The sequence below is a fragment of the Myotis nattereri genome (genome assembly GCF_964212035.1).
Source record: "Myotis nattereri genome assembly, chromosome: 14".
Taxonomy (NCBI): domain Eukaryota; kingdom Metazoa; phylum Chordata; class Mammalia; order Chiroptera; family Vespertilionidae; genus Myotis; species Myotis nattereri.
This window is the reverse complement of record NC_138089.1, coordinates 52667189-52693608: the sequence shown is the minus strand read 5'-3', so window position 1 is coordinate 52693608 and position 26420 is coordinate 52667189. Positions and strand designations below refer to the sequence as shown.

The window sequence follows — 26420 nt, the reverse complement described above, 5'->3', positions numbered from 1 at the left end:
CGGGGGCGCGGTCGGCGCGGGGCGGCGCGGGCTGATGACGTAAGGGCTCGGGGCAGCATGGCGTCCGTGTCGCTGAGCGAGGCGGAGAAGGTGTACATCGTGCACGGCGTCCAGGTAGCTGCCGCGGCGGCGCGGGCGGCGGCCCCCGGTGCCCCTGGCCCTGCGGGTGGCGCCGGCCCTCGGTTCGCCCGGGTGGATGGGCGGGTCTGGGTTTCCCTTCTGGTTCAACAGCCTTAAGCCGGCGACGCGGGGTGTTGAGAAGCGGGCGGCGAACGTCCATGGAGGGCTGAATGCATACTTGCCGCCTTCGGGTCTGCAAGGTGCCGAGCCCGGCGGGGAGCCGGAGGCCCAGCCCCGAGGCTTTCGCGAGGGAGCGCCGCCCCGGCCGCCTCGCCCGCCGGCGCGGGTGGCTCTCCTGCGGGCGTGGGCTTCGGGTCCGCTTTCCTCCCCTAGCGGACGGGAGTCACGGGGAGGAAGAAGGCACCGGAGGCGAAAGCGCTTTCAAAATATAAGTCGACCTACAGATAAAGGGGAAGGTGTTTGAAAAGCGGCTGCCCCTCCGGGAGCACAGTATCTGCAGTTTCCCAGGTGCCATTGGGGAGGTGAGATCCCTAGAGGCAGCTGGCACTACACTGAGCTCCTCGGCGGTCGCCCTGCCGTCCCCGGTTTTGACCCCGCCGGAGCCAGAGCGGGCGAATGCTGGGCCCGGTCCTGAGCTGGCGGGAGGGGGGGCGATGGGGGGGTGGGGGTGGGGGTGGGAGCGAGCCGAGCGTGCCCTTCTAGTCTGTAACCTCCCCGGATTAGAGCCGTCTCCCCAAATCCTAGCCAGAATCCTGTCTAGACCTAACCATTTTGTATTTTACTTTCCACTTTTGGTTCAGTGTGGTTCATTTCAGCTCTCCCGGCGTTCCTTTAACCTCAGTCTTTTGATTCCTTTATGATTTCAAAGATGAATATACAATAAAGGCGATGGAATATAAAGTATATATCAAGGGGATGCTATAGTTAGTGGGAGTCGAAAGAACTAAGGGATATTGGGGGCTGTAGCGCTCTGAAGCCTTCCCCAGGGAGATGGGATTGCTCTCCTAAATCCACGCTGAGTGTCCCTTCTGTGTATCTCCTGGACTCAGCATTTCATTCATTCCACCTAGAACTGAGCTAGACTGGAGGATAGGAAGTGGCCTGCCCTTATATAACACCCATGCCAGAAGGGAAAAAACAAATTACTGGTCAATTTGTGCATTTATAGATAAAACTGTACCACGTGCCGTGAGGGAAAAAAGGACCTGCCTCGTCTGGGAAGTCAGTCAGGGGAGGCTTCCTAAGGAAATAAATAGCATTTGAGCCGAGTTCTCAGCGCGGCCAAGAATTAAGTAAGCTTGAGCCTTCCGAAAGGAAAGGATGGTGAGTCTGATCACTGGAGGTAATTGGTGGAAGATCGGGTTGCAGAGGTGGCCAGAAGCTTGATCCTAGGGGGTCTCAGAGGCTCCGCCACTGCCTCATCATGGATCTTGGAAGGTAATAATTCGCTTGTATGTATGATACCTTTAAGGCCTAGCCCAGTGTCCAGCACTTGATAGGTAGGTACTTGGTAATGTTCATGGAGTAAGGGAGTCCTTAAAAGGAGATGAGTTGGACAGAATTTTCAGTTTTTTTAAATTAAACTTCTCTCTCACCAGTACCATGGACATATTAAGGCCACGATTGTGTCACAGAGCCATGCAGACTGAACTGACCGAGTAAACCTCTTCGTAAGGATTGTCAACATTTGCCACAAGTTTGGTCTGCTTATGGAGCAGCAAAGTGGAATTCTGTATTTATGGAGGAGCAAAACAGAATTTACACAGTTTGTTGTGCATGTATACTGTAGGTGAGCGAGCCCACCACAGATCTCACTGACTCAGCTCTGACATCACCTAAAGGTTTGGCATTTGGTTACTGAGTGCCAGCCGTGCGCCTTAAGCAACGCCCAGCAGGAATCCTGTTCTTGCCTCTGAAGACCTAATCGTTTTGTGTTTTCTTTTTCACCTTGGGTCCTATTTGGTTAGTTTCAGCTTCTGGCATGCCTTGCCCTCGGCCTTTGATTCTGTTACTCTTCCCCGGACATTTCATCTTGGTTTGGTGGTAGTTAGAAGCAGTTGAAAGTAACCTCAGAGTGTGTGTTGGGGATTCAGTTGATAGTTATGTTAACCAACAAGGTGGCTCAAGCAAGGAAAGTCTATCTGTGAGGAGGCGGTGTTTCTCCAAGAGTGCGAGGGCAGTTGGATCGTCAGGCCCTCCCTTGTTTGTCTCTGCTGTTTTTCATGCTTTTGCTGTGTTCTCTCTGTTTGACGGAAGCCCCACAAGTTTAAATTCAGGATGGATTCTGAAGATCTGGCTTGTAGCCTTACTCAAATTCATAAGAGCTTTAGTAGGAGAAACTTACGCGGCAAAGTAGCTGCTCCCAGTGGTGGCCGGCCAGGAATAAATCCACCCCCTCCCAGGATAGGGCCCCGTGTTTTATAGAGGGTTGATAGTAAAACCAGATGGTGGGTAGTCATGTAGACCCCCAGGGGGAAAAAAAAATAGAAGGTAACAGATAACATCAGGCAGTTATCACACTGTATACATTCTTTAACCTCCTTCCTGGGGGCATGACCTTTACCTTTGGGCAGCATTCCAGTTTTCTGGGTAGTCAAGCCAAGCCTGAGGCTACAAAGAGTTAAGAGCCCAACATTTCCCAGATGCCTTTGCTGCTAGAGCCATATTGCATCTCTGAGTTCCCTTACAGTCTTTGTACTGGCTTTCTGTTTCTCAGGCCTTGTGGTAGAAAGACTGGTTACCTCCCAGCTGCTGGGGTTACAGTTCCCCCTATAAGAAACCAGCCTTTCTAGTTCAGTTTCAGACTCGTTGCTGGACAGAATCATTAGGCTCAGACATGGCCACTGCGGGACAAGGCACGAGAGAGAGAGAGAGAGAGAGAGAGAGAGAGAGAGAGAGAGAGAGAAGAGCAATCTGTGGACAGGAAGATGAATCATTTTAGGCTCTGGCAGAAAATGGAGTTTAATTCGGATAATTCAGGAGACTTTTATGACAATGTGGGTGTATTTCAGGGAACCAACAAGAGATGTTGAGGAGCCCAAAGACCAGTGACCATGGGACATAGCAAACACCTCTAGGTCAAAGGGGCCCAAGAAGGAAATAGTGTTACCAGATACCAGTGATAGCTGGGACCATGGAGGAAGTGCTCTGGGTAGATGCAAGCAGTCACAGTGTGGCCCCAGGTGTGTGTGTGTGGGGGGGGGGGGGCGGGGGGGACTCTGTTTCCCTTTGATGACTTCCATTGGCCAAACTCAACCAGAAATCAGCGAAGGGAGTGCAGGTGGTGCAGTTTTGAGGGAGTCAACCTGGAGCACGGATTAGGACAGGGAAGGATGGAGAATGGATCTGAGGAGGTGGGGCAGGGCAAATGGAAAGGTTGATAAATCAATATTTTAACATATGATTTGATTGATTTCTGTTAAGTCCCTTCTCAGCCTTTGGAGGCCGAGATGTCCCACTTTTGTTAGGTACATATTATATCAGAGGCTCAGAGCAGGCCACGGCCGATGATTAGCCCCACCAAGAAGCATGGCTCTTGGGGTCCCGTCAAAGCCATTTCTTTGAATTTTTCTCGGCCGTTGAAAGAAAGTGTAGCTCAGCTGATAGTTTCAGTTTCTTTTCTGTGATCCAGCTTTAACTGGAAGCATTGTGGTTTTTGGGGGGTGGGGTGTGGGTGGGGGTAGGGGTTGCAGCACAGAAGAGGGAAAACAGGGCCTGACCTTCAGCTATGAGACTGAGCAGTCAGAACCCAGCTGCTCAGGCGGCCGTGCAGGACACTGATTGATTCTGAGCCCTGCGCCATTTCTTACAGACCCATGGCACAAAAAGGCTGCACCCGGGCACCCTGCACGGTGAAGGGAATCACGTCCTTTCAGAGGATGGTGGGGGGCTGCTCAGCAGGCTTGGATAGGGACACATTTGTAATACCTTAATCAATAAAGGGGGGGGAAAAAAAAAGATCAATATCTAGTTTTGCCCACTGTGTCTTGGGCCAGGGCCTGCAACGCTGGCCCAGTCAAAGTCCCTTTCCTAAGTGCGTTGTATTCTGATAGGGGAGGCGTCCTGGTCTCGGTTCTCTAGCAAGCTCTGAGGTATCGGACAAGTCAAAGCAAGGTCATCCGGGGCACCATCGCCTCAGAGGACCTCTGGAGTCTGAAACCTTCCCAAGTGTGTTGGATGAGTAGAGCTGGCTTGTCGGCTTCTATTAAGGAGAAACAGGACTGGGTGACCTGGGTGAAGCAGCTCTGGGCTGAGTCACATGTCCTTCCACTTGGTCACAAACAGGAGATTGTGGTGCCTCAACTCAATATCCTTATCTGACACCTCCCTTCAGGGTTTTGAGGATTCGGTGAGCGGATACCTTCCCCCAGAAGCAGGAGAAGGGAACTGCTGATGGACTGCCATGTGCTAGACCAGTGATGGCGAACCTTTTGAGCTCGGTGTGCCAGCATTTTGAAAAACCCTAACTTAACTCTGGTGCCGTGTCACATATAGAAATTTTTTGATCTTTGCATCCATAGTAAAACAAAGACTTATATTTTTGATATTTATTTTATATATTTAAATGCCATTTAACAAAGAAAAATCAACCAAAAAAATGAGTTCGTGGGTCACCTCTGACACGCGTGTCATAGGTTTGCCATCACTGTGCTAAAGGTCCCCGTAAATGATTTAGGGTTTTCAGATTCTCCTGTAACTCTTTAAGGTCAGGGTTAGTCCTGCTTTCGAGGTGAAGAGACAGGCTCAGAGCTGTTGAGGAACGTGCTCAAGGTTACAAAGCTGGTCTGTGACAGCAGAGAGTTAAATACAGATTGGAGGTGACTCCACACCACACCCGACCGGCAGGTCATGATCACATAGGTAGCCACCTGAAAGGCCCCGGAGCCATCCCAGCACCCAGAAGCCCTGTATCTGAAAAGGCGTGTTGTCCCTTGCTGAGAAGGACAGGGCTCCCCAAGGTGCGGCCCATCATTTGTTGACATCTCTATTGGTTTTCACATGAAGCCTCACTCCAGGGCAGCCCCTGTTCTCACGCGTTCACACATGGATGCGTTCCCCTGCTCCTGAGGACGGCAGGTGAATAAAGATCGTGGTGGGGTGTCGGGCCATGAGCCAGGCCGTGCAGGTTTGGGTGATTTCCTGTCTGTTAGGAGGAAAACTGGACTTTTTTTTTTTTTTTAAAGTTGCCCTGAGTGCAGTGACTCGTGGACTAGTTTGTTTGGTGTTTTTGGTTTGATCTATTCTTTTGAGTGCTTTTTTCTATGAAAATAAATTTGAGGTTGATGTAGCCTTTGAAAGGAAAATTGGTAGCTTTTTGTTTGCCTCTTGTCACTTGAACCTTTACCACTGAGCATTTCCCTGGGGCAGATGTGATTCGAAGGCTGCAAAGGCAAGATCTGGCCAGGCCCAAGTTTTTTACCACCACCAGCACCCCACTTCCCACCCCATCCTGGAACAAGTATGTGGGTTGTTACTACAAAGGGGTGTGGCTAGGTCTCCCCAGAGTGAGTGGTGTTTTAAGGCAGTGGTTGGAAGCCCTGTAGCCTTGAGGTCTCCTTGCTTTCAGAGCTGTTATCACCATCATCAAGACCAACTGGTATAGCCAGCCAGTCCATCCTGTGAGGGAGGCCTGTGGGGTCCTGTTGCACCGTGAAGAGATGCTTTAGAATGCAGGCGGGGGTGTGGAGTGGCGGTGAAGAGCTCTGGCTTGGAATTGAAGTGCTACTTACTGGCTGTGAGACCTCGGGCCAGCCATTTAGCATCTTTCAACCATTTTTCTGTTTGCATAATGGATTCAATGTGTTAACTGTGGAGTGTTTCTAGAGCATTATCTCATATATGGTAAATGCACATTAAATAGTAGTTACTATAGCCCTAGCCGGTTTGGCTCAGTGGATAGAGTGTCAGCCTGTGGACCGAAGGGTCCCGGGTTCAATTTTGGTCGAGAACACGTACCTTGGTTGTAGGTTCCTCCCCCGCCCAGGCCCTGGTCGGGGCTCCCACGAGAGGCAACCAATTGATGTGTTTCTCTCACATCGATGCTTCTCTCTGTCCTTCCCTCTCTCTTCCACGCCCTCTAAAAATCAATGGGAAAATCCTCGGGTGAGGATTAAAACAAAATAGTTACTATTAGTTTTTACCAATAATTGTGGCTATTTTGGTGTATAGATCTGTAGAATTAGAGAAGCACCTCTGAGGCCATTTACTTCCACGTCCTCTTTTGTAAATGAGGAAACTAGTCTATCGGAGGAGGGAGTTGTCCTACCAAAAGGTCAAGCAGCTAGTTTATGGCAGGACCAGGCCTGGAACCCGTGACTGATGCTCCTGTGATTGCTCACACTGGTACCAGGCCTGCCGCCTGTGAAGGATCCCTTGTGAGTGATGTTTCTGGGCCAGGTTTTCGCTTTCCTAGCCCGGCACATCGGGGGATGTGGCAAACGGGAGTCAGAGATTGACCTAGAAAGCTTTGTGTTCAGGGTGGTGAAGAGACAGTTACATAGTTTTGAGTTCTCCCCAGAGGCTCATTCTCCCAGACTTGAAATCCTGTTACTTTTTAAGTCCACTTCTCCCCAGACTCAGATAGGGATTGCCTTCAGCGAGGGGACTGCAGGAAGTGGAGGGGCTTGCAGGAGTTGAGAGAGTAAAAAAAAAAACCTGAAACACATGTGACCGATGGAAGTAGTTGGTTCTGTGTGGTGGGAGCACGCAGTGTTTTGCCTGTTTATATTTTAATTGCTCAAGATAAAAAAAAGTCACGTGCAGTTAGCCAGGTACAGTGGGGCCTTGACTTACGAGTTTAATTCGTTCCGTGACGGAGCTCGTAACTCAGATTACTCTTATGTCAAATCAAAAAGTGAACGGAGTGAGACACGTGATGCTGGGCTGATGTTGTGGCATTCAGTGTGATGTTCGCTGTGCCAACTAGCGGTGGGGTATCTGAAGCTGGCTCGTAACCCGAATTTTAACTCGCAACTCAAAGCAAAAAATCGGCCGAGAGACAGCTCGTATCTCGAAAAACTCGTTAGTCGGGATACTCGTAAGTCAAGGCCCCACTGTAGTTTAAAGGTAAGCTTCTGACAGCACGCTTCAGGACTGTATTTGTTAGTGTTTGGAGGAGCATTAACCTCTTTGAGAATCTGATTCTAAAGATTCCTTCTCTGGGAAAAAGAAATAAACTGCTTTTAGTGTTTACAAAGGAGGAAGATCTCTATGAGCTGACAGGGAATGATTTCCTGCATTTGAAAAGTGTAAGCCCTAGCTGGTTTGCTCAGTGGATAGAGCGTCTGCCTGTGGGCTGAAGGGTCCCGGGTTCGATTCTGGTCAAAGGCATATACATGGGTTGTGGGCTCGATCCCCAGTAGGGGGTGTGCAGGAGGCAGCTGATCAGTGATTCTCTCTCATCGTTGATGTTTCTATCTCTCCCTTCCTCTCAAATCAATAAAAATATATTTTAAAAATAAAATGTTAAAAAGAAAAAAAGTATCAGTAGTAGGCCACCCTATGTAAGAAGGGGATATTTACAATATTCATGTATCAGCTCATTTGTGCAAAGGAAACACAGAAAAGATGGCCTGGGAACAAAAGAGATTGGTTACCTGCCTGGTGTGGTGGGAAAGGGAGGAATGGGATGCGTCGGGAGTGACATTTCTCTGAGCACACCTTTTCTGATGGCTTTGACTCCCAGAGCCATGGTGATAGTCCACATACCCAAAAAGTAAATAAGTAATTAAAAGAAACCAGGATGTGGGGGACCCAGACTGGAACACAGACTGCTACAAATGAGTAACAGGGCTGCATGGAAGGATGGGGGAAGACAATTGGAAAACAGTGTTTTGAGCGGGTATCATAGGCTAAAGATGAAAAAGAACTCTGTATAATACTGTTCTCTGTTAGAACATTTGTTTCTCACAGGGGTATGGGTTAGCAGTTCTGAAACTATGTGTATACTAAGATTTAACAAATACCTAAATGCAGGGGTCCTCAGAATAAGGCCCGCGGGCCACATGCGGCCCGCCGAAAACATTTATCCGGCCCCGCCGGGTGTTTTTGCCGCCGCTGTGTGCATAGGAATTTGTTCATAGTTTTTTTTTTTAAACTATAGTCCGGCCCTCCAACGGTCTGAGGGACAGTGAACTGGCCCCCTGTTTAAAAAGTTTGAGGACCCCTGCCTAAATGCATTGTAGATCATGAAAGCCAGGTTTCTCCCTGTCTGAGAGAGAAGTTACATCTAGGACAGGAGGAAGGTTAGAAACAATTATCAGTGTGAGAACGTGGCTTTTTAATAGATATGTGGATAGACAGAAATAACTACAGGTGTGTGTGTTTGTGTGGGCATGGGTTAGTGTACATACATATGTTTTCTAGCTCTGTCTGCTGGGAAGCTCTAGAAGCAGTGATACCCCTGCAGCAACGAACCGACTTAGCACTCAGATCCTGGTTTTTCTCCAATAAAAGTAACCAGCACTCCTTGGAGAAAGGGCTGATTCCGGGGCAGGGGCAGGGGCAGGGGCAGGGAAAATACAAGAGCCTGGGATGTCTTATGTTGTTGGAAAATAAAGAAGTGCTCAAAAAAGATTGGAGGCATGTTGAAAGAACGCAGCAACCCACCCAAAGGAGCTCCCAGGGGCCAAATCTGGAGCTACAAGATGAATAATGAAAATATTGGATTTTAGCTATAAAAGACATCTGTGAGCTAACACTGACATAGTAAGTGATTGAAGAAGTAAATAAGATAAGGGACAAGCACTACCTGGTCCACTCTGAAACCCATCTTCAGCATCAGGGTTGGCAGGCTTGGCCGATTCACTAAGAAAGGAAGATGTACTGCACATTTCTCCAGGGCCACGGTTCTCAACCTGTGGGTCGTGATCCCTTTGGGGGTCGAACAACCCTTTTACAGGGGTCGCCTAAGACCATCGGAAAACACATATATCTATATATATAAAAGCCTAAGTGACCGTTATGACTGGTCGACTAAACGACTGGTAGACCGATCGCTATTATGTGTACTGACCACCAGGGGGCAGACACTTAATGCAGGAGCTGCCCCCTGGTGGTCAGTGTGCTCCCACAGCCAACCTCCTGTGGTCCCTCCTGCTGGTCAGCCAACCTCCTGCAGTCTCTCCCCCAAGACTGGGCAAGACAGCCCCAATCAGCCCTGATCTCTGGCCAAGCCAAGGGACCCCACCCGTGCACAAATTCGTGCACCGGGCCTCTAGTAATAACATATTGTTTTTGTGATTAATCACGATGCTTTAATTATGTTCAGTTTGTAACAATGAAAATACATCCTGCATGTCAGATATTTACATTGCGATTCATAACAATAGCAACATTACAGTTATGAAGTAGCAACAAAAATAATTTTATGGTTGGGGGTCACCACAACATGAGGAACTGTATTAAAGGGTTGCGGCATTAGGAAGGTTGAGAACCTTCACTTGGTAGGCTTGGCCGATTCACTAAGAAAGGAAGATGTACTGCACGGTTGAGAACCGTGGCCCTGGAGAATGTAATCCCCTTCACTGCTCTAGGGGAATGAAAAGGGGTGAATTGCCTCAGGGGTCTGTTGGTTTGGGATCACAGCCTGCGGATTGTGGTTGTTGCACATAGGAAGACCTCCGCGTGGATGGCCGTGGATGTGAGGACTACCGATGTGTCGAAGTGGAAACCGACGTGGTGTCCAACACCAGTGGGTCTGCCAGGGTCAAGCTGGTGAGTGCTGTGGCCACGGTCCACCCATGCCTCGCTGGAGGAATGGGGAGGACCTACAGGACCAGCCGTAGGCCCCTCCAGGCTTTTGCCACACAGATTTTAGGGGAAAATCCAAGACCCAAGCCAAACTCTGGGAGGGGGACTCTCTAGATCTGAAGGACTCCTCATCTTCTCAAAGGATCACTTTCCAACCCCAGCACTGCTCTTAAGAGAGTCCCAGGGGTGTACGTCTGGGAGAGGAGGGAGGTGGTCGGGTGCCTGGCTGCCTGCCCAGAGTGAGGGCCCTTCTCGCATATGTCTGCAGGGCCACACGGACATCCTGGTGGGAGTGAAAGCGGAGATGGGGACGCCGAAGCTGGAGAAGCCAAATGAAGGTTACTTGGAGTTCTTTGTTGACTGGTCAGTACTATGCAGATTTTTTTTTTAAAGAAAAACAGTTTGAAAGATGAAGATTCAGAGGATGAACCTCTGTTTCCCTGTTAATCCACTTTTACTTGGTATTGAATTGTCATTCATCCAGCCAGCAGGTATTTACTGAGTTCCTCCTAGGTGCCAGGCCCTGGGATATTGGAAGGAGACGTTGGGTCAAGTTCTGCCCTTGCTCTGGCCACCTGGCCCTCGCTGGGCTTCATTTTCCCTGTCTGAAAGGAGGGTGTCTGCCAGGCTGCCTAGCTTGTGGTGGTTATGAGAGTCACATGAGATGATGGGTGATTTGAAAAATATCAAACGCAGATGATAGGGATCATTTGGTCTAAAATGCCCTGTTTCCCTCTCTGCTCTAGCTTTCCAGAAAACTTCTCATGACTTGCTTGGCAGAGCAAGGGCTAGGGCCAGCCAAGCAGCCTGACAGGCCGAGGTTGTGGCAGCGAGACAAGCAGTGGGTGCTGGGAAGAGCAGACTCCGCAGTCTCTGCAGCCGTCAGCCAGCCTGATGCTGGCTTCTTCTCACCTGTGTGACCTCAGGCTGGTTACTCAGTCTCTCTGTGCCTATGTTTCTTAATCTAAAAAATGGGGGTAATAATACTGTTGTGATGATAAGGAAATGAGATCATGAAGATAGAGCACCTAGGATGACCACTGGCTCCCAGTGGGCTTTCCATAAGTGACATTTCTCTCCCTCTGGTGACCTCCCTCTTCTAGGGGTTGGGGCGTTTTATCGGGTTGCTGACCCAGTCTTGTCTTCTGTCTGTAACCTCACTTCTAGCGAGGTGATGACACAGGCCTTCTTGGGTGGGTACGGCTATTGGCTCATGTTAGGTGCAGGTATATATTACTGACACTGTGTTGGGTCCCCAAGACGACCCCACATTTAGAGACTTGCTGGAAGGACTAGCATATAATTGTACTCACGACTAAGATTTATGACAGCAACAAAATGCAGCAACATGTGTGCCCGAGATGATTCTGAAAGAAAACCCATTAGAGACTCAGCACCCAAGATAGTTTTGGCTGCGGGTCATGTAAGCACCCGCTGCTTAACACACACCACAATACCAGGCTCCTAGGAAGCAAGCAAGTGTTCAGCGTGAACCATATTTTTGCAACAGTCTACACCAGTCTACACCAGTGGGCACAGATTCCTGGGAACACTGTGAGCCAGAACGCTTTTCTGCGCAGGTGCTAACCCCCGTTTGTATAGGAAGTTATAGTCTTCCCGTCTTCACGTCCAAACAGAAGTCCACCTCTCACAAACTGTTCATGAGGGACATGAGTTCAGAGCAGGTGCGTGAGCTTCCTGGGGGTCACTTGCCTGGTTCTGTCCGACTCTGAGTCTTTGCTCTTTCTACTTCGTGCAGCCTGTGGAGCCCGGCTTTGGAGCGGTGTTGTGCTTAGAAGTCCCAGAACTTCCATGGTGGCTCTGTGTCTGAAGGTGACTTAACATTTGCCTGCTGCTTTCGTCCCTTTCTTGTCCCAGCTTTAAAGGGAGGGTGGCTCTAGGTTGAGAGAAACCTTTGAGCTGCCTTTCCCAAGACCTGGCTTCTAGGACGGAGCCTCTGTCCTGGCTGAGTGGCTGCCTGCTGGCCTCTTTCCCCCTTTGTAAATCTCAGGAGAACCCCAACAGGCCTAGAAGCTCCAGTTCCCAATCTCTGGATCTCTTTCTCAAGATTGATAGTCTCAGGTGGCACACTGTAGATCTTTAAGTGGCTCCGTTAGTGCGATCAGCCCGGCAGGTAGAAGTACCATAAGAGATTCGTAAAACCCGTTTTCCTACGGAGAAGGGAGAGATTACCAAGCGCCACTGGCTGCACTTCTCTCAGAACCTATTTGGGTCTGCAGGGAGCAACTCTAAATTGCATAACAGACAAACCCCTTCATTCTGATCCAGGAAATAGTGCCCAGAAATAGGGGTGCTGTCCTCCTCTTCCCCAGGCCCCGGGGATGGGGCCTCTGCCGGAGGCTCAAGGCTGAAACTGAATTCTTACCCAGCGGGAAGGGTCCTTTCCTGCCCGTCTGAGCCCAGTTTGACAGGTACTTACCAGCTGCTTCCAGGTTTTAATTATTAAGTTCCCAGAACCAGAAGAGTCTCGGAAGACGAAGTGCTTTTCTGCTAACTCATTCCACTTCAGTTTGTGTACTTGGAATGCAGGCATCTGGGGTAGAGGACACTTCCTCCCACTGCTGCTCTGACCCTGACCGCGTGCCAGTGGAGCAAGAGCTGGGTTGCAAGCTCTGCGCCAGGGAAGCCTGGCAGCACTCTCACTGGACCCGGAGCTGACCAGGCCTTCTCACTTCCTGCTCAGGTCTTTGTTAGATGTTGCCTGAAAATAGGTCGTTTTAAATAAGAACTTGGAGACTTTAGGAAAAGATGGTTTCCATCTAAAGCCTAGAGAAAGGTACGAATTGAATGCACTGTCACTCTGGGTTACCATTAGGTGGCAATCCATCAAGCCGCTTCTCAGCTGTCCGACCACCCTGTTGATAGGGGCTGGTTTAGCCTCTCAGAGAGCGTTCAGTGTTTAATGATTGAGGAGCTCACGTTTCATTCATAGGCATTTCAGTATTCCAGGCACTTGTCACTTGCCTTTGGGACTTACTTTTCAGGGTGATCACTTGTGCTTTACACTTGTGTTGAACCACAAGTTTTGTGCCCTGAATTGGTGGGTGGACCCACTTGATCTATTCCTTACCTGCTTCGTGCTGCCCAAAGGGGGCACTGTTCTTGGCTGAAGGGCCAGATGTGGGGCCAGGCAGAGAAGAACCCGCAGGAGCCATTCGAGGCTAGCTGTACTTTGAAAGTTGATGAGATAACTCTCCCAGGGACTTCAAACAAGGGTTTAGGTGACAAGCTCCGAATGTGCTGCTACGCCCAACCCATTTACTGGGACGCTTCGGTAGGCTCAGAGATGAGCACGTGAGTCAGAGGCTCAGGACCTGCCTGGGAGTTAGATGACTGTGGAGGTGTCCTGAGTCAGCCTTGGCCCGGTACCCACTAAATCACCCAGCTGCCACAGGCCGGGCCGGGCCTGGCTGTCAGCCTCCACGTTCGCAGGCGAGGTCAGTTGTGAGGGAAGCAACAATGGGCCTAGTGTCTGAGTCCCATTGCAGGTAGCCGTGGCCTTGATCTCAGCCTACCCCACTTAAACCAGGAGAGAAGTGCTGAGCAGAGGAGCGGAGTAGAGGTGATGAGTCAGGAGGGGTGGAGAACTGGGAGGGGCAGCGTTCCCAAGATTTTTATTAGTTTATCCAGCTCAGTAAGCGATTTCCCAACAGCCCTGGAGGGCTGGTTCTTTATGAAGGATCTGAATTGGTTTGGGTAACTATAAAAATAAAAGTACTTGGTTTTATGCTTAAAAAAAACAACCTTAGTGTATACTCTCCCCCTGAAAGAATGTATTATGATGCCTATGAGCAGGGGGCTAGGATTGCCAGCCTGTGTTGGTCTCTCTTTAAACTTTGTACTTGATAGAGAAGCTTTTTGTTTAGGACTCCCTGGGTCTACATTCCTTGACTCCAACATTTGTGCCCTAGTAGTAGTTCCCAAGACCAGAGTACCCATTCATTACTTTGAGGCATAAGGCAGGCCGAAGGGAGGCTAACCTGACCGATGTTAGGCCACAAGCCAGACGTGCCAAGTAGCACATTCAGGGAGAGTCCAGTGAAGCCCAGCAGACAAGGCCAGGCTGCCTGGATGTAGAATCTTAGCTCCCCAGTCACTGGGTGTGTGACCTTGGGCGAATTACACAACCTTTTTGTGACTCGGTTTTATTGCCTCTAAAATGGGGTCAATAACAGTGCCAACCTCTAGGCTTGTGAGAATTCAATGTGTTAATACATCTAAAGTGCTCAGAATGCTATCTAGCACGTGGTGAACATTCCAAAAAAGTTGTTAAGTTTCCTTCCTTGTAAAGCGAGAGCGTCTGACCATCTGAGGCCACAACCCACCTGCAAGATTTTTGTTTCACTAATGGAGGCTTTTATTAAAGATGACAGGGCCTGAGAGTTTGCCAGTCTCCATCACTCCCTGTTAATTACACATGTGACTCTTTGTTCAGATGCTTGTAGGCGTTTTGTTTGTGGTCCTCTGGAGATGGCCTCTAAGGCTTTGCCAGGTCTGCGTTTCTGACGGGCTCTATCAGAAAGGGTCCTTGTTCTGTGGGCGCCCCTAGTGGTGAGGAGGGACCCTCATTTTTCTGCTGCATCTCTTCTCTTCATCCTTTGTCAGAATATAGGGTCTCTGGCCCTTCTCATTGTACCCAAAGCACTACACCCCATCCCCACCCTGAGCAGTTTCCTCCCCAGCCTCTTCCCCAGAATCACTCCATGGCCAGGGCACCATCCAGATGCAGGAGCTTCCTAAGGTCTCATCTGCCTCGAAGCTTTCTTTTCTGCCTATCTACCAGCTATGCTGAAAGAATATGTTTAAGAAAAGGAAAAAAAAAACCCCACAAAACCAACACTTTTAAAATGGGAAAAATTTCACTTTAAATTAGCCCAGTGCCAAAAAAAACCCCACAATGGGGCATGGTTTTGTAAGTGGATTAATTTAGCCAGTTGGACCTGGAAGTTCTGTAAACCACCCCTCAGGGCCGTGGAGGAGTCACTGCCTCCTCCCTGGGTAACCAGTCACACCCAGGAGGATATGACCCACTGTAATCAGGGAAAGGAAAACATTTGAAGTGTAAGCATCTCGGACTGGATTTGTCTACACAGAGATCTATGTAGATGTGTTTTAAACACTTAAAAGATGGGACTCAATATTGACTGCTTAGTGTTTGAATTAGGAACAGATTGTGTTTTGCTGGCTGTGCAAAATAAACTTGGTCCCTGGTGACTTGATTATTTCGCCACAAATGAGCTTTTTTTCATGGCTCAGTGCCTGAGTCCAGCAGAGGCGGGGAGAGACCAGCAAGGTTGCTATGGCAGCAGTGAAGTTTCTCAGGGATTTTAAATTGGGGTTCTGCGGGCTGGTAGTGGTCAGGGAGGACTGTCTGATTAGAGAGGCAGAGTTTTATACAACAGCACACACTGGTCATTTTAGGGTTCATTTTTATGCCTATATTAGAATGGAGTAGACAGAGGGGACATTACACACATACACACACGCGCATACACGCACACACACACACATGCACACACCCACACCCTGCCTGCCTGTGGCCTGACCAATTTGTACTCATCTTTAGGTTTGAGGTCTCCTCTAACCCACAACACTGATTGAGGCCCTCCCTGACCCCCACTCCTGCTGCTTGCTCCCTCCCCTATCAATGAAACTGCCCCCAGACTTCATTGGAATTCCGACTTCGGGTGGCCTTCTCCTTGCACGGTCTCTGGGTCTGCAGTGCCTGGCATCTGGCTGGGTGCCTTCCAGTGGAGGTGTGGATGCACAGACAGGCCGGGGAACACGGGTCGCACGAGATTTTGTGGAAATCAGACTGAAACAACTGCTTCCCTCCCCCCCCCCCCCCCCCCGGGGCCCTACTCATTAAGTGAAGTGGTCACTGGAATGTTTACTTACCTCACTGATGTATTAAGGGTTTGTTTTCATTAATCCAAAACCCTCCACAGTTTCCTGTTAAACACTTGTGTAGTGCTTAGGGTGGCAAATGTCAATGTGTCTTCATTCTTTGTTGATTTTTTTTTGAAGGGATAAACTTTGTTAATCTAACTCAAACACTGGAGGCTAAAATTATAGCAACCTGTGTTGAGGTAATTGGGTGCAAAATTCAATAGGCCTGAATGAGAAAGGTTTTCTCTTTGAAAAATAGCAAATAAAGTAAAAGAGATAACCTAATATTTAATCTGCCAGCAGTCTGTCTGTCTTATTTCATCTCCTGCTGTTCAGTACAGTGATAACCTAGAGTTCATGACATAGCTCTGGCATACTATCTTACATATCTTCTGAAAGATTCCAGCTCTAGCCAGTGTTACTCAATGGTTAGAGTGTCAGCCTGCGCATCAAAGAGTTGAGGGTTGGATTCTCGGTCAAGGGCACGTGCTTGGGTTACAGGTTCGATCCCTGGCCTGGTTAGGATGCATGTGGGAGGCAACCAATTGCTGTGTCTCTCTCATATCAATGTTTCTCCCCCCCCACCTTTCCACTCTTTCTAACAAACAATGGAAAAAAATATTCTCGGGTGAGGATTAACACACCAAACAAAACACAAAAAAATTCCAGGAAGGTTATTGTACTTGACGTTGTGGCTTTTGTTTTGAGAGTACATCGTGCATGCTAAAGCTGTGAAAACTAGGGATGGTGTATATAATGTAACCCCTCTGTAAGCCAGACTGTTTGATTCTCTGGGCTTCCGGCTTCCTCGGGCTGCCAGAGAAGGTATTTGTTATACTTTCAAGATAAGAGAGTTAATTATTACTGGCCGAGGTTCACTTTGCCATTGCTCTCTTGTTTCCCTTGGATAAAGATGTCTTCTGTTAGAAGTCAGGGGGAACTCCCATCACACACACTGACAAGTCCAGGGCCCGGTGCTGGTCTGGCTCAGTGTGTGTGTCTATCCGGAGGCTGGAACAGTGGCAGATGCCGTCCCTTCCTCATTTCAGTGACTCTCCATCATTCCGTAGGGCAGCTGGAGTAAAGCTTTGCCCCTTTGCTCTTTGCGTTTGAAAAGACTCACCAGCCCTTCTGTTCCCTTCTGCGCAGCTCAGCCAATGCTACCCCTGAATTTGAAGGTCGGGGAGGTGATGAACTTGGCACAGAGATTGCTAACACCCTCTACCGGATATTCAGCACCAAGAGCAGCGTGGACCTGAAGTCCCTCTGCATTAGTCCCCGGGAGCACTGCTGGGTTCTCTACGTGGACGTGCTGGTAAGGGTCATGTTGCTGTGCCAGCTGGAGACCAGTTGGCCTACTTTCCTCGCAGTGCTTTCCCCTCTCCAAGTGGGTGCTTCCGACCCCCAGGGTGAGATTAGTTCGGGGAAGATGATCTCCTGTAATAGTTTCTTTAAAAAAATTAAATGTTACACGTGTAGTAATATATGTAAAGTAGCCTACACATGATGCCATCCTACAATAAAGTTACAAGCAGTCATATCATGGTAGCACCTAAAATTATCCACAGAGATCGTCAGGGAAGAAAAAGTAAGAGATGCTCTCTAGATGGTGCCAGACAGAGTCGAGGGGCAGAATTTAGACCAGCTGGCACATTCTGCATGGAATGATGCACTGTTTACATGCATTTTCATTTGACCCTTACAGATGTTTTGCAAGTGGGCACAATTCTTTTCCCCATGTACAAGTGAGGGAACTAAGACACAGAGAGGTAAAGTAACTAGCCCAAGAGGTCTCAGCTTGAGGATAGTGGTACTAGGCCTCCAAGCCAGGGGTTGGGCCCAAAGGTGCCGGTGTCTGCTCTTGACCTCATTGACCCATCTTCCCTTGGAAACACCCCGTAGCCCACCTGCTCTGAGGCCCTTGCTTCCCAGGTGCGGCCCCTGAGGCCCCGCCTCCTCCCTCCTCCCTCCTCCATAGTCAGCTGCTGCAGGAGTCTTTCTAACCACCCCTCATTTCCTTCCTGGTGTTCTCCCTCCAGATACTCTGCTGCCCAGTTTTTGGCAGTTGGCAGTAACTTCTCTTAGAGCTGTAATTCATTTAATTTTGCCAGTTGCTTGTTCATGTACAGGCTCTTGATGGGTCTATTTTGTTTTTATTAAATGTCATGAACCTTGAGTGAGTGACCACATCTTCCACGTCAGCTTGAGGACACAAGGCTAAGCCATTGACCAAACGGGTACTTGAATGAACCTGAGGGCGCAGCAGATCTTGTGGATCTGATCTTGTGGGTGATCTTCTGAAGAGGAACAGCCTGCTGTCTCCAGTGCTGGCCCCACGTGAAACAGGGCAGGGCTTTCTGGGCACTTGTAATTCGATGACGGCTGGAACATGGCTGAAAGATAATTAATAGTGGACCAGCAGGTTAGCGCTGTTCTGGATGCTGGTGCTAATGGGTAAAAGTAATACAATTACAAGCCCATTTGCTTTTACTCGTTTCCAATAAGATGTGCCCCGTTGTGTGATTCCTCCCACCATACAGGTGCTTTTGCAGGTCCTGGTTTTGAGGAGGCGGGAACCGGCCGCTGGCCGTCCTTGCGGATAAGAGGCAGGCTTCAAAGCTGCCCAGGGAGGTGGACTCCACAGTTGCACCCTGTGTCTATCCTCCACCCCCCAAACAGTCTTCATAAATGCACTTAGCTAACACCTACTGTGTGCTACGCACACTTCTAAGGGCTGTACCAATACTAACTCACTCAACCTCTATAACAGCTCTGTGAGGTAGCTGGGATTTTTACCCTCTGAGGCACAGAGAGGTTGAGTGCTGCCCATGGTCATGCAGCCACCTGGGGAGGACAGGAGTCAGATGCAGACATTCTGACGCAGAGTCTTGCTACAGCTCTTTGCTGTGCAGCAGTCAACTCTGAGCCAGGGTGGGGAAAAGTTAGTCCAGCTGCTAGACCAATGAGCTGCAGCCACTAGCCAGGTGGTCACATAGGCTGGGGGGTCATATTTTAATAAGCAGTAATTATACAGGAAAGGTGGGTCTGCAGGTGAAGTTTGCTCAGAAAGCTTCAGGTGGGAATCAGAGACTTGCACTGGGCATGGTGGAAGGCCCAGGCGCAGGGCCTGCCTGTCTCTCCCACATAATCTCCAGGCTCCTTCTGCCTGGCACCCCTTCTGCTGGACTCTGAGAGTAAAGGAATGAGCAAACACGCAGGGTCCAGCCCTCAGGAGCTCACAGTTCAGAGGAGAGGAGACAGACTGAATAAAATCATGGACTACACGACTTTCCTTCTACACGGGACTTCCTCTTCATTCTTCCTTGCTGTAGCCCAGTTTATTCCATAAACTCGGGCCAAGGCTTCTTTTAAATGAGGGCAGAAGGTGTCTCACCTTCCACTTAAGAATGTGCTCTAGCCCTAGCTGGTTTGGCTCAGTGGATAGAGCGTTGGCCTGTGGACTGAAAGGTCCCAGGTTCAATTCTGCTCAAGGGCACATGCCTGGGTTGGGTTGCAGGCTTGATCCCCAGTAGGGGGCGTACAGGAGGCAGCCAATCAATGCTTCTCATCATTGATGTTTCTATCTCTCTCTCCCTCTACCTTCCTCTCTGAAATCAGTAAAAAATACATATTAAAAGTAAATAAAAGAATGTTCTGTAAGCTTTCCTGCTGCATGAGCTCACGTTAGTGCAGTCAGCACTTTTGCTCATGGGCAAAATGGTATGAAAGACCTGTGTTTTTATTATGTTAAATGTAAAGCAGGGAGTGTTACCTGTTTGAGCATCAGGTGAATGTTGATAATGACAGGCAGTAGGTAACCACACTAATGAATGTGAACCTGGTAGCAGGTGAGGCATCAGTGGTCATTGTTTTTAACTTGTTTGGAAGCCGGACATACGTTAGCAATGATGAGAGCAGCGTGTGTGGTGCGATTGGGAGCTCTTCAGGGCATCAGTGGTCACCATCCCTAGGAGCCAGTATCCTTTCATTGGGATAATACTTAAGTAAGTGACACTTGCTTTTCTTCCCCGCTCACCCTGTCTCCCCTAGCTGCTGGAATGTGGTGGAAATTTGTTTGATGCCATCTCCATTGCTGTAAAAGCGGCTCTGTTCAATACAAGGTGAGTCTTCCAAGAAACATCCCCAGGCGGATACTGAGGAAATTTCTACTGCAGCTCATAGGTGAAGATAACGAGGGGTTAGCATTAACAATGATATGTAATGTCAAGCTCCAGAAAACAGAGATTTCATCAATTAAAACTAAATCTGTGCATCTATTTCTGTATTTTTTGTATTGTTATTTTCAAAAGTAAGCATGTACCATGTAGAAAAGTATTAGAAAACTACAGAGAAGCAAAAAATTGAAACCAACTACTGGCCCAGCTGATGTTGCTCAGTGGTTGTACATCGACCCATGAACCAAGAGGACGCTGGTTCGATTCCCAGTCAGTGAACCAAGAGGACGCTGGTTCGATTCCCAGTCAGGGCACATGCCTGGATTACAGGCTCGATCCCCAGTAGGGGGGCGTATAGGAGGCAGCCAATCATTGATGTTTCTCTCTCTCTCTCTCTCTCTCTCTCTCTCTCTCTCTCTCCCTCTCCTCTCTCCCTCTCTCAAATCAATAAGAACATATTTTAAAAAAAGAAAGAAACCAACTCCAGATCAACTGTCCAAATACTGTTACTGGACAAAGCTGTATGTGGGCAGTTTGTCCGTTTGGTCTGCTATCCCCCCACCATGAACAGTGCCTGACACAGCAGGTGCTCACGGAGCCCTTCACTGGACACACGCATGTTCTAAAACAGTAGTTCTCAACCTTCCTAATGCCGCAACCCTTTAATACAGTTCCTCATGTTGTGGTGACCCCCAACCATAAAATTATTTTCGTTGCTACTTCGTAACTGTAATGTTGCTACTGTTATGAATCGTAATGTAAATATCTGATATGCAGGATGTATTTTTATTGTCACAAATTGAACATAATTAAAGCATAGTGATTAATCACAAAAACAATATGTAATTATATATGTGTTTTCCGATGGTCTTAGATGACCCCTGTGAAAGGGTCGTTCAACCCCCAAAGGGGTCACGACCCACAGGTTGAGAACCGCTGTTCTAAAAGCAGGGTAGCAACCTATTCTTTGGTTTTTGTTAAAAGCAGGTTCAGCTTCCCCGACAGGCTGTGTGCGTAGCAAGGGATGAGGCACTAAGCTTTTAGAGTTGACATTCCCATAGGCTGTTTGATTATGTAGCATTTCTCCCACTCAATGCACCAGGTTCTTTGAGGAAAGTTTGCAGCATTTGAAAATAAACATGTGGGCCCTAACTGGTTTGGCTCAGTGGATAGAGCGTTGGCCTGTGGACTGAAAGGTCCCAGGTTCGATTCCGGTCAAGGGCATGTACCTTGGTTGCGGGCACATCCCCAGTAGGGGGTGTGCAGGAGGCAGCTGATCAATGTTTCTCTCATGGATGTTTCTAACTCTCTATCCCTCTCCCTTCCTCTCTGTAAAAAAATTAATAAAATATACTAAAAAAAAATAAAATAAAATAAACATGTGGGTGAGGTGTTCATTCCACAGAGGGCTTACATTATGGTAATGGGATTCTGGGGTATTAGAGAATGAGGATTCAAAGCTTCTAGGGAAATAGCCTATGGAAGTGATTGGATAAGTGAGCAGAGATATCTGAGAAATGTTCATTGCAGCTTTGTAGTGGTGAGAAATTGAAAACAATGTCCCAACATGGGCATTAAAATCGACACAGAAACCTATGTACAGTTTTGTTAATATGGAAAAGCAGCCACTAAACACAGTCCTGTCATCCTGTTTTTGCTTTGTCTTGTTTTATTTTACTTTTGCTAATTCTTATATTTAATATGTCTGGAAATATCTAAATGTCCCAAAATTGTCATTGTGACAATTTTCCAGTGCTCATATTATGGATGAATTTAACATTTATCTCTGCTTTAGAGTTTTTCTATGATGAATTTAGACTACCTGCATAATTTAAAACAAAACAAAAACGAAGTTAAATAAATTTAGGTCAGAAATTGTGGGGTCCTCATGCAGAGCTGTGCCGCTAACTCTTGGCTGAGACAGTCGAGGGTCTGGCACTGGTGGCCACTGTGGGGCTCGAGTAGCAGTTGCCAGCAGCAGCAGCCTGGTGTGGCTCCATTGGAGAAGAAAGGAAGCTGCCATCTGTTGCACCTCCAGCCTAAAAAATTACTCCCCATCTGCCAGCTGGTTTCCATAGGCACCAGGGCAAAAAGAGTAGAACCAGCTGAGGCTGTTGGGCGCGGGGGGAGGTGTCAGGCAGACTGTGAGCAGGATGGTAACCCCAGCTGCTCAGGTTGGGAGGACACCTGTCGTGGGCATAGCCACAGTCTCATCCTCAGAACAAGAAAGGAATGGGGACCCTACAAACACTGGACCCTCTGGCATGTGGAGAGACCTTTTGTACAGTCAGGGCCTTTAGAAGGGGAGAGGCCAGTCCCTCGATGGTATTCTTTAGCCCTTCCACTGAACCATGTGTGCCCACGCACTCACGTTTATTTTTTAACATAAAACTTCAAACTGGTACCTCTTTTATGAAGTCTCTGATCAAGTATTTTGCCCATTTTTCAATTGGGTTGTCTGTCTCATATTTAGTAGGAATTCTTTATGGAATATGTCAGTTTATACATACACACATGCACATTTGCAGATGTTTTTTTCCACTCTGCATTATCTTTTAATTTCTACTGGTAAATGATGTCTTTTGATGAACAAAGTTCATAATCTTAATATATATTATATATATGTACTAGTATGTGTATGTGTTTTAATTATAACATAGTTGAATCTATCATATTTTCCCTTTATGATAGGCACTTTGTGTCCTGTTTATGAAATCTTTGTCCACTCCAGGGTCATTAAAATGTTTGTAGTTTTTCTTCTGAAAGCATTATTGTTTTATCTTTCACCTTTACATCCGCAGTTCCTTTGGTGTGAGGTAGGGATCACAATTCATTCTGGACATGGGATTGGTCAAGCATTATTTTTTAAATAAACCTTCTTTCTCGCCCTAACCGGTTTGGCTCAATGGATAGAGCGTTGGCCTGCAGACTGAAGGGTCCCAGGTTCGATCCCGGTGAAGGGCATGTACCTTGGTTGCGGGCACATGCCCAGTAGGAGGTGTGCAGGAGGCAGCTGATCGATGTTTCTCTCTCATTGATGTTTCTCTCTATCCCTCTCCCTTCCTCTCTGTAAAAAACCAATAAAATATATTTAAAAAACAAAACAAAAAAACCTCCTTTCTCACTGCACTGCAGTGTCGCCTGTGTGCTTTTGACAGGAACGATGGGGAGTACAGGCCTAGCATGAGATTCAATCTCAAGAAAAAGAAATTATCTTTCAGAAAGTGAGGATTTTAATTGTGCTTCTGCTTCCAGGATACCAAGAGTTCGTGTCCTGGAGGATGAAGAGGGGTCGAAGGACATTGAACTGTCTGATGACCCTTATGACTGCATCCGGCTAAGTGTGGAGAACGTCCCCTGCATCGTCACCCTGTGCAAAGTATGAGCTTCCCTCTAGGTCTTTCTCAACCCCCCACCGGTTAAGGTTACTTAATAAGTTGAAAAGTTATAGTTTCACAAACTCTAGAGGGAGCTTTGCCCCGAATCCAGTAGTTGGTTATAGTAGAGATCACTGCCATGAGCAGTCTTTCTTCTTGATGAGAAGAGGTGGCGGAATGCTGGGAGCACATGAGTGGGTTCAGAGTGAGAGCAGCCAGTTTGTTAAGCTCCTTCTATACCAGGCATTTCACCAAGACACCCTGTAGTCCTGTTTCCTTTCATTTTCTCTCTGGGGTCCAGGCTGGTTGACAGTAATAGGTGGTTGAAAGGCGAGTACTGTCCTCTCTGGGGGCCCCAGTGTCCACATCTGCCAAATGAGGGGGTTGCAGCAGCTCCGGGTGTGGTTTCTACACGAGCACAGAGGCCTGTGAAGCCAACATCTGGCCGATGCTGATGTGCACAGAGGCCTGTATTGGCTGAGCTGTCCCTGAGTCCACGCAGGATTCATTGTTTCAAAGTAAGGCCAAGTGGGTTGGGTTTGATTCCACAAAAATCACTTGATAAACCTGAGTGTGGTAAAGTGTTGGGACTGACTCAAGCCACCTGCACCAGAGTCTTTTTTTAAAATGTTTTTATTGATTTCAGAGGAAGGGGGAGAGAGAGAGAGAAACATCAATGATGAGAGAGAATCATTGATCAGCTGCCTCCGCAGCCCGGGCATGTACCCTTGACCGGAGTTGAATCTGGGACCCTTCAGGCCGCAGGCCGACCCTCTGTCCACGGAGCTAAACTGGCTAGGGCCTGACTCATTCTTGAGCGTGTCCCTTAGCATGTCCTCTCTTGCTCTCATCTTTGTCACGGAAACATCCGTGTGGCCGCCCATGTGAATTTCTCCCTGTGCCCCGCTGTCAGAAACACTTGGTGGCCTCTGACTTGGATGGTCACTGAATTCTAGTTCTATCCCCCCACCCCCATATTTCCATTTCATGCTTCTGCTACACGGCTCACACCGCGGCCAGCAATATGTGGGTTGAACATTGCTTCAGATATTTTCCACATGATCAGAATCTAAAAATCTCGATCCTGAATGGGCAGTGCAGGCTCTTTGCTGGTCTGGGTGTACTTCCGGGAGTGGTCGGGCGGGGATCAGGGCTGTGTCACCCACGTGTGCTCTGCCGCCTGCCTGCAGATTGGCTATCGGCACGTGGTGGACGCGACTCTGCAGGAGGAGGCCTGCTCGTTGGCCAGCGTGCTGGTGTCTGTGACCAGCCAGGGCGTCGTGACGTGTATGAGGAAAGTGGGAAAGGGCAGCCTGGACCCAGAGAGCATCTTCGAGATGATGGAGGTGAGGTTCCGGTTCTGAGGCAGGTGCTGGGCCTGGCTGGGAGTGCCTGCTGCTTCCTGCCACCTCGGCAGCACCATTGGATTCTCCCATTTACACCCCTGACCCAGACTTGGAGCTTGGAGGACAGCTGGTGCGAGCTGGATGTCTGCTGACTTAGCCAAAGTGGGGGGAGGTGGGGGGAGGTAAGGAACCCGCTGGTAACAGTTCCTGATCTCACGTTCTAAAGGAGAATGTTGAACTGATAATGTGAACTTATGACTCCAAAATCCCAAGCTTTTGTGATTTGATGAGGGAATTGGAGGCAGCAAAGGTGGAGCCAGGGGCTGAAGGGTGGCCGTCTCCCCTTTCGTCCGGGTTTAGAACTGTTTCAAGGGGAGAGGGGTGGGAGTGGGGAAGTCCTCCTGGCAGCCTGAGGGGTGGATTGCTCCCTCGGGCCTCCTCCACCCTCTGCAGCACCATTAGGGCTCTTTCCAGCTGCTCTGTGCTCATTGGATGACGTGTTTGTCTCCTCACTGGCCCAGAGCCACAGGGCCCTGGTCCTGCTCACCCTCCCAGTCCACCTCAACTTTGTACAAGTCTTCGAGGACTTTAACACTGACCAACTGACCGACTGACTGACCTGCCAGGAACGCAGTTAGCCGGAGCAGGTGGTTTTTGTTCAAGCAGCCACTGGATCGCATCATAACGCGTGCCCATAGGTCATTTCTCAGGCAAGGTTGCCATGTAACGCTTCCTTCATTCCTAGAAACAGTGGCTTTTCACGGGAGACTCTGAGCCCTTGGTGTCTGTTTTCTCCTTTTATTATCTTACTTGAAAGCACAAATGGGCAGTGTGTGTAGTGTCGGAGACACCAAAGACCCTATCCAGGTGTTGACTTTGGTCTCGTCTGAGGGGTTCTGCTTAGAGATCTGCTGGCAGGTACATTAGAAACTGCTTGTTAGGACGAGTCCTCAGCACCATCTTCATCAGACACACTGCACGCCCTGGGGTCTCTGTGCCTTCTTACTCCAGGACCATGGGACTTGGTGGGGACCACGCCCAGACTTGGTTGACAATTTCGCTCTGTTGTGATGGCAGCAGGAATGCTGAGCGTGAGCTAATGGCAGCCTTTGCTGCTTGCTGCCTGGGGTTGGTGTCTTTTTTTCCTCTTTATTGGGATGGAGATTTTCTCAGAAGGAGCTATTATACTGTTGAGGTTTGGAGTTTGTTTTGTATTGATTAATTATTTAATTGCACAAGGGCCCGGAAGGCAGATGAAGTGTGTACGGGCTGGAACCGCAGGCTGGCAGAGGGGCTTCTGTGGGTCAGCGTGCCTGCCTCACGCATGCTCTCTCCCCTCCTCGCCCCGCAGACCAGCAAGCGCGTGGGCAAGGTGCTGCACTCCTCGCTGCACAGCATCCTGCACAAGGAGGAGAGCCTGGGGCCCAAGAGACAGAAGGTTGGATTCCTGGGGTGAGCTGCACATCAGCCCCCCACTCCGGAGCTGGTTTCCACTTTTTTTGTTTAAGTCGAAGTTTGTATATATTTTTCCTAATTATGAATTTAAAGCAGCATTTGTACGTGTAAAATTAAAGTTTATTTTCTGGTCTGGTTGGGTATGGCTGGGATTCTTTAGCGCCGAGTCAAACGCCTTTCGGTGACGCCTGCAAGAGTCTGGCCCTCGCCTCCTCAGGTCCCAAGAAGTGCTCCCCGGGAGAGAGAGGGCTCTGGCCATGGCCTCCCCGACGGGGCTCATTCGTCTCCTGGTGCAGGAGCTCAGAACAACGAACACACTGGAATAA

The 26420-nt window shown here is 48.7% G+C and overlaps 1 protein-coding gene across 1 annotated transcript; it reads left to right on the top strand.

Annotated features, from left to right (window-relative positions):
- The first annotated feature begins 24 nt into the window (after window positions 1–24).
- Window positions 25–26227, top strand: EXOSC7 (exosome component 7). The gene is made up of 8 exons (XM_081105561.1): window positions 25–114; window positions 9694–9795; window positions 10100–10194; window positions 16891–17056; window positions 19792–19862; window positions 23172–23295; window positions 24484–24639; window positions 25991–26227. Exons 1-8 carry the CDS (start codon window positions 58–60, stop codon window positions 26093–26095), a joined length of 876 nt encoding a protein of 291 aa, XP_080961687.1. The 5' UTR covers window positions 25–57; the 3' UTR covers window positions 26096–26227.
- Window positions 26228–26420: the final 193 nt, after the last annotated feature.

Bases quoted from the DNA above. Each gene is read 5' to 3' on its own strand.
- EXOSC7 (XM_081105561.1), top strand. From the start codon at position 58: ATGGCGTCCGTGTCGCTGAGCGAGGCGGAGAAGGTGTACATCGTGCAC. The intron at 9,796-10,099 runs GTGAGTGCTGTG...ATATGTCTGCAG, and splicing joins GGTCTGCCAGGGTCAAGCTG to GGCCACACGGACATCCTGGT. The intron at 23,296-24,483 runs GTATGAGCTTCC...GCCTGCCTGCAG, and splicing joins GCATCGTCACCCTGTGCAAA to ATTGGCTATCGGCACGTGGT.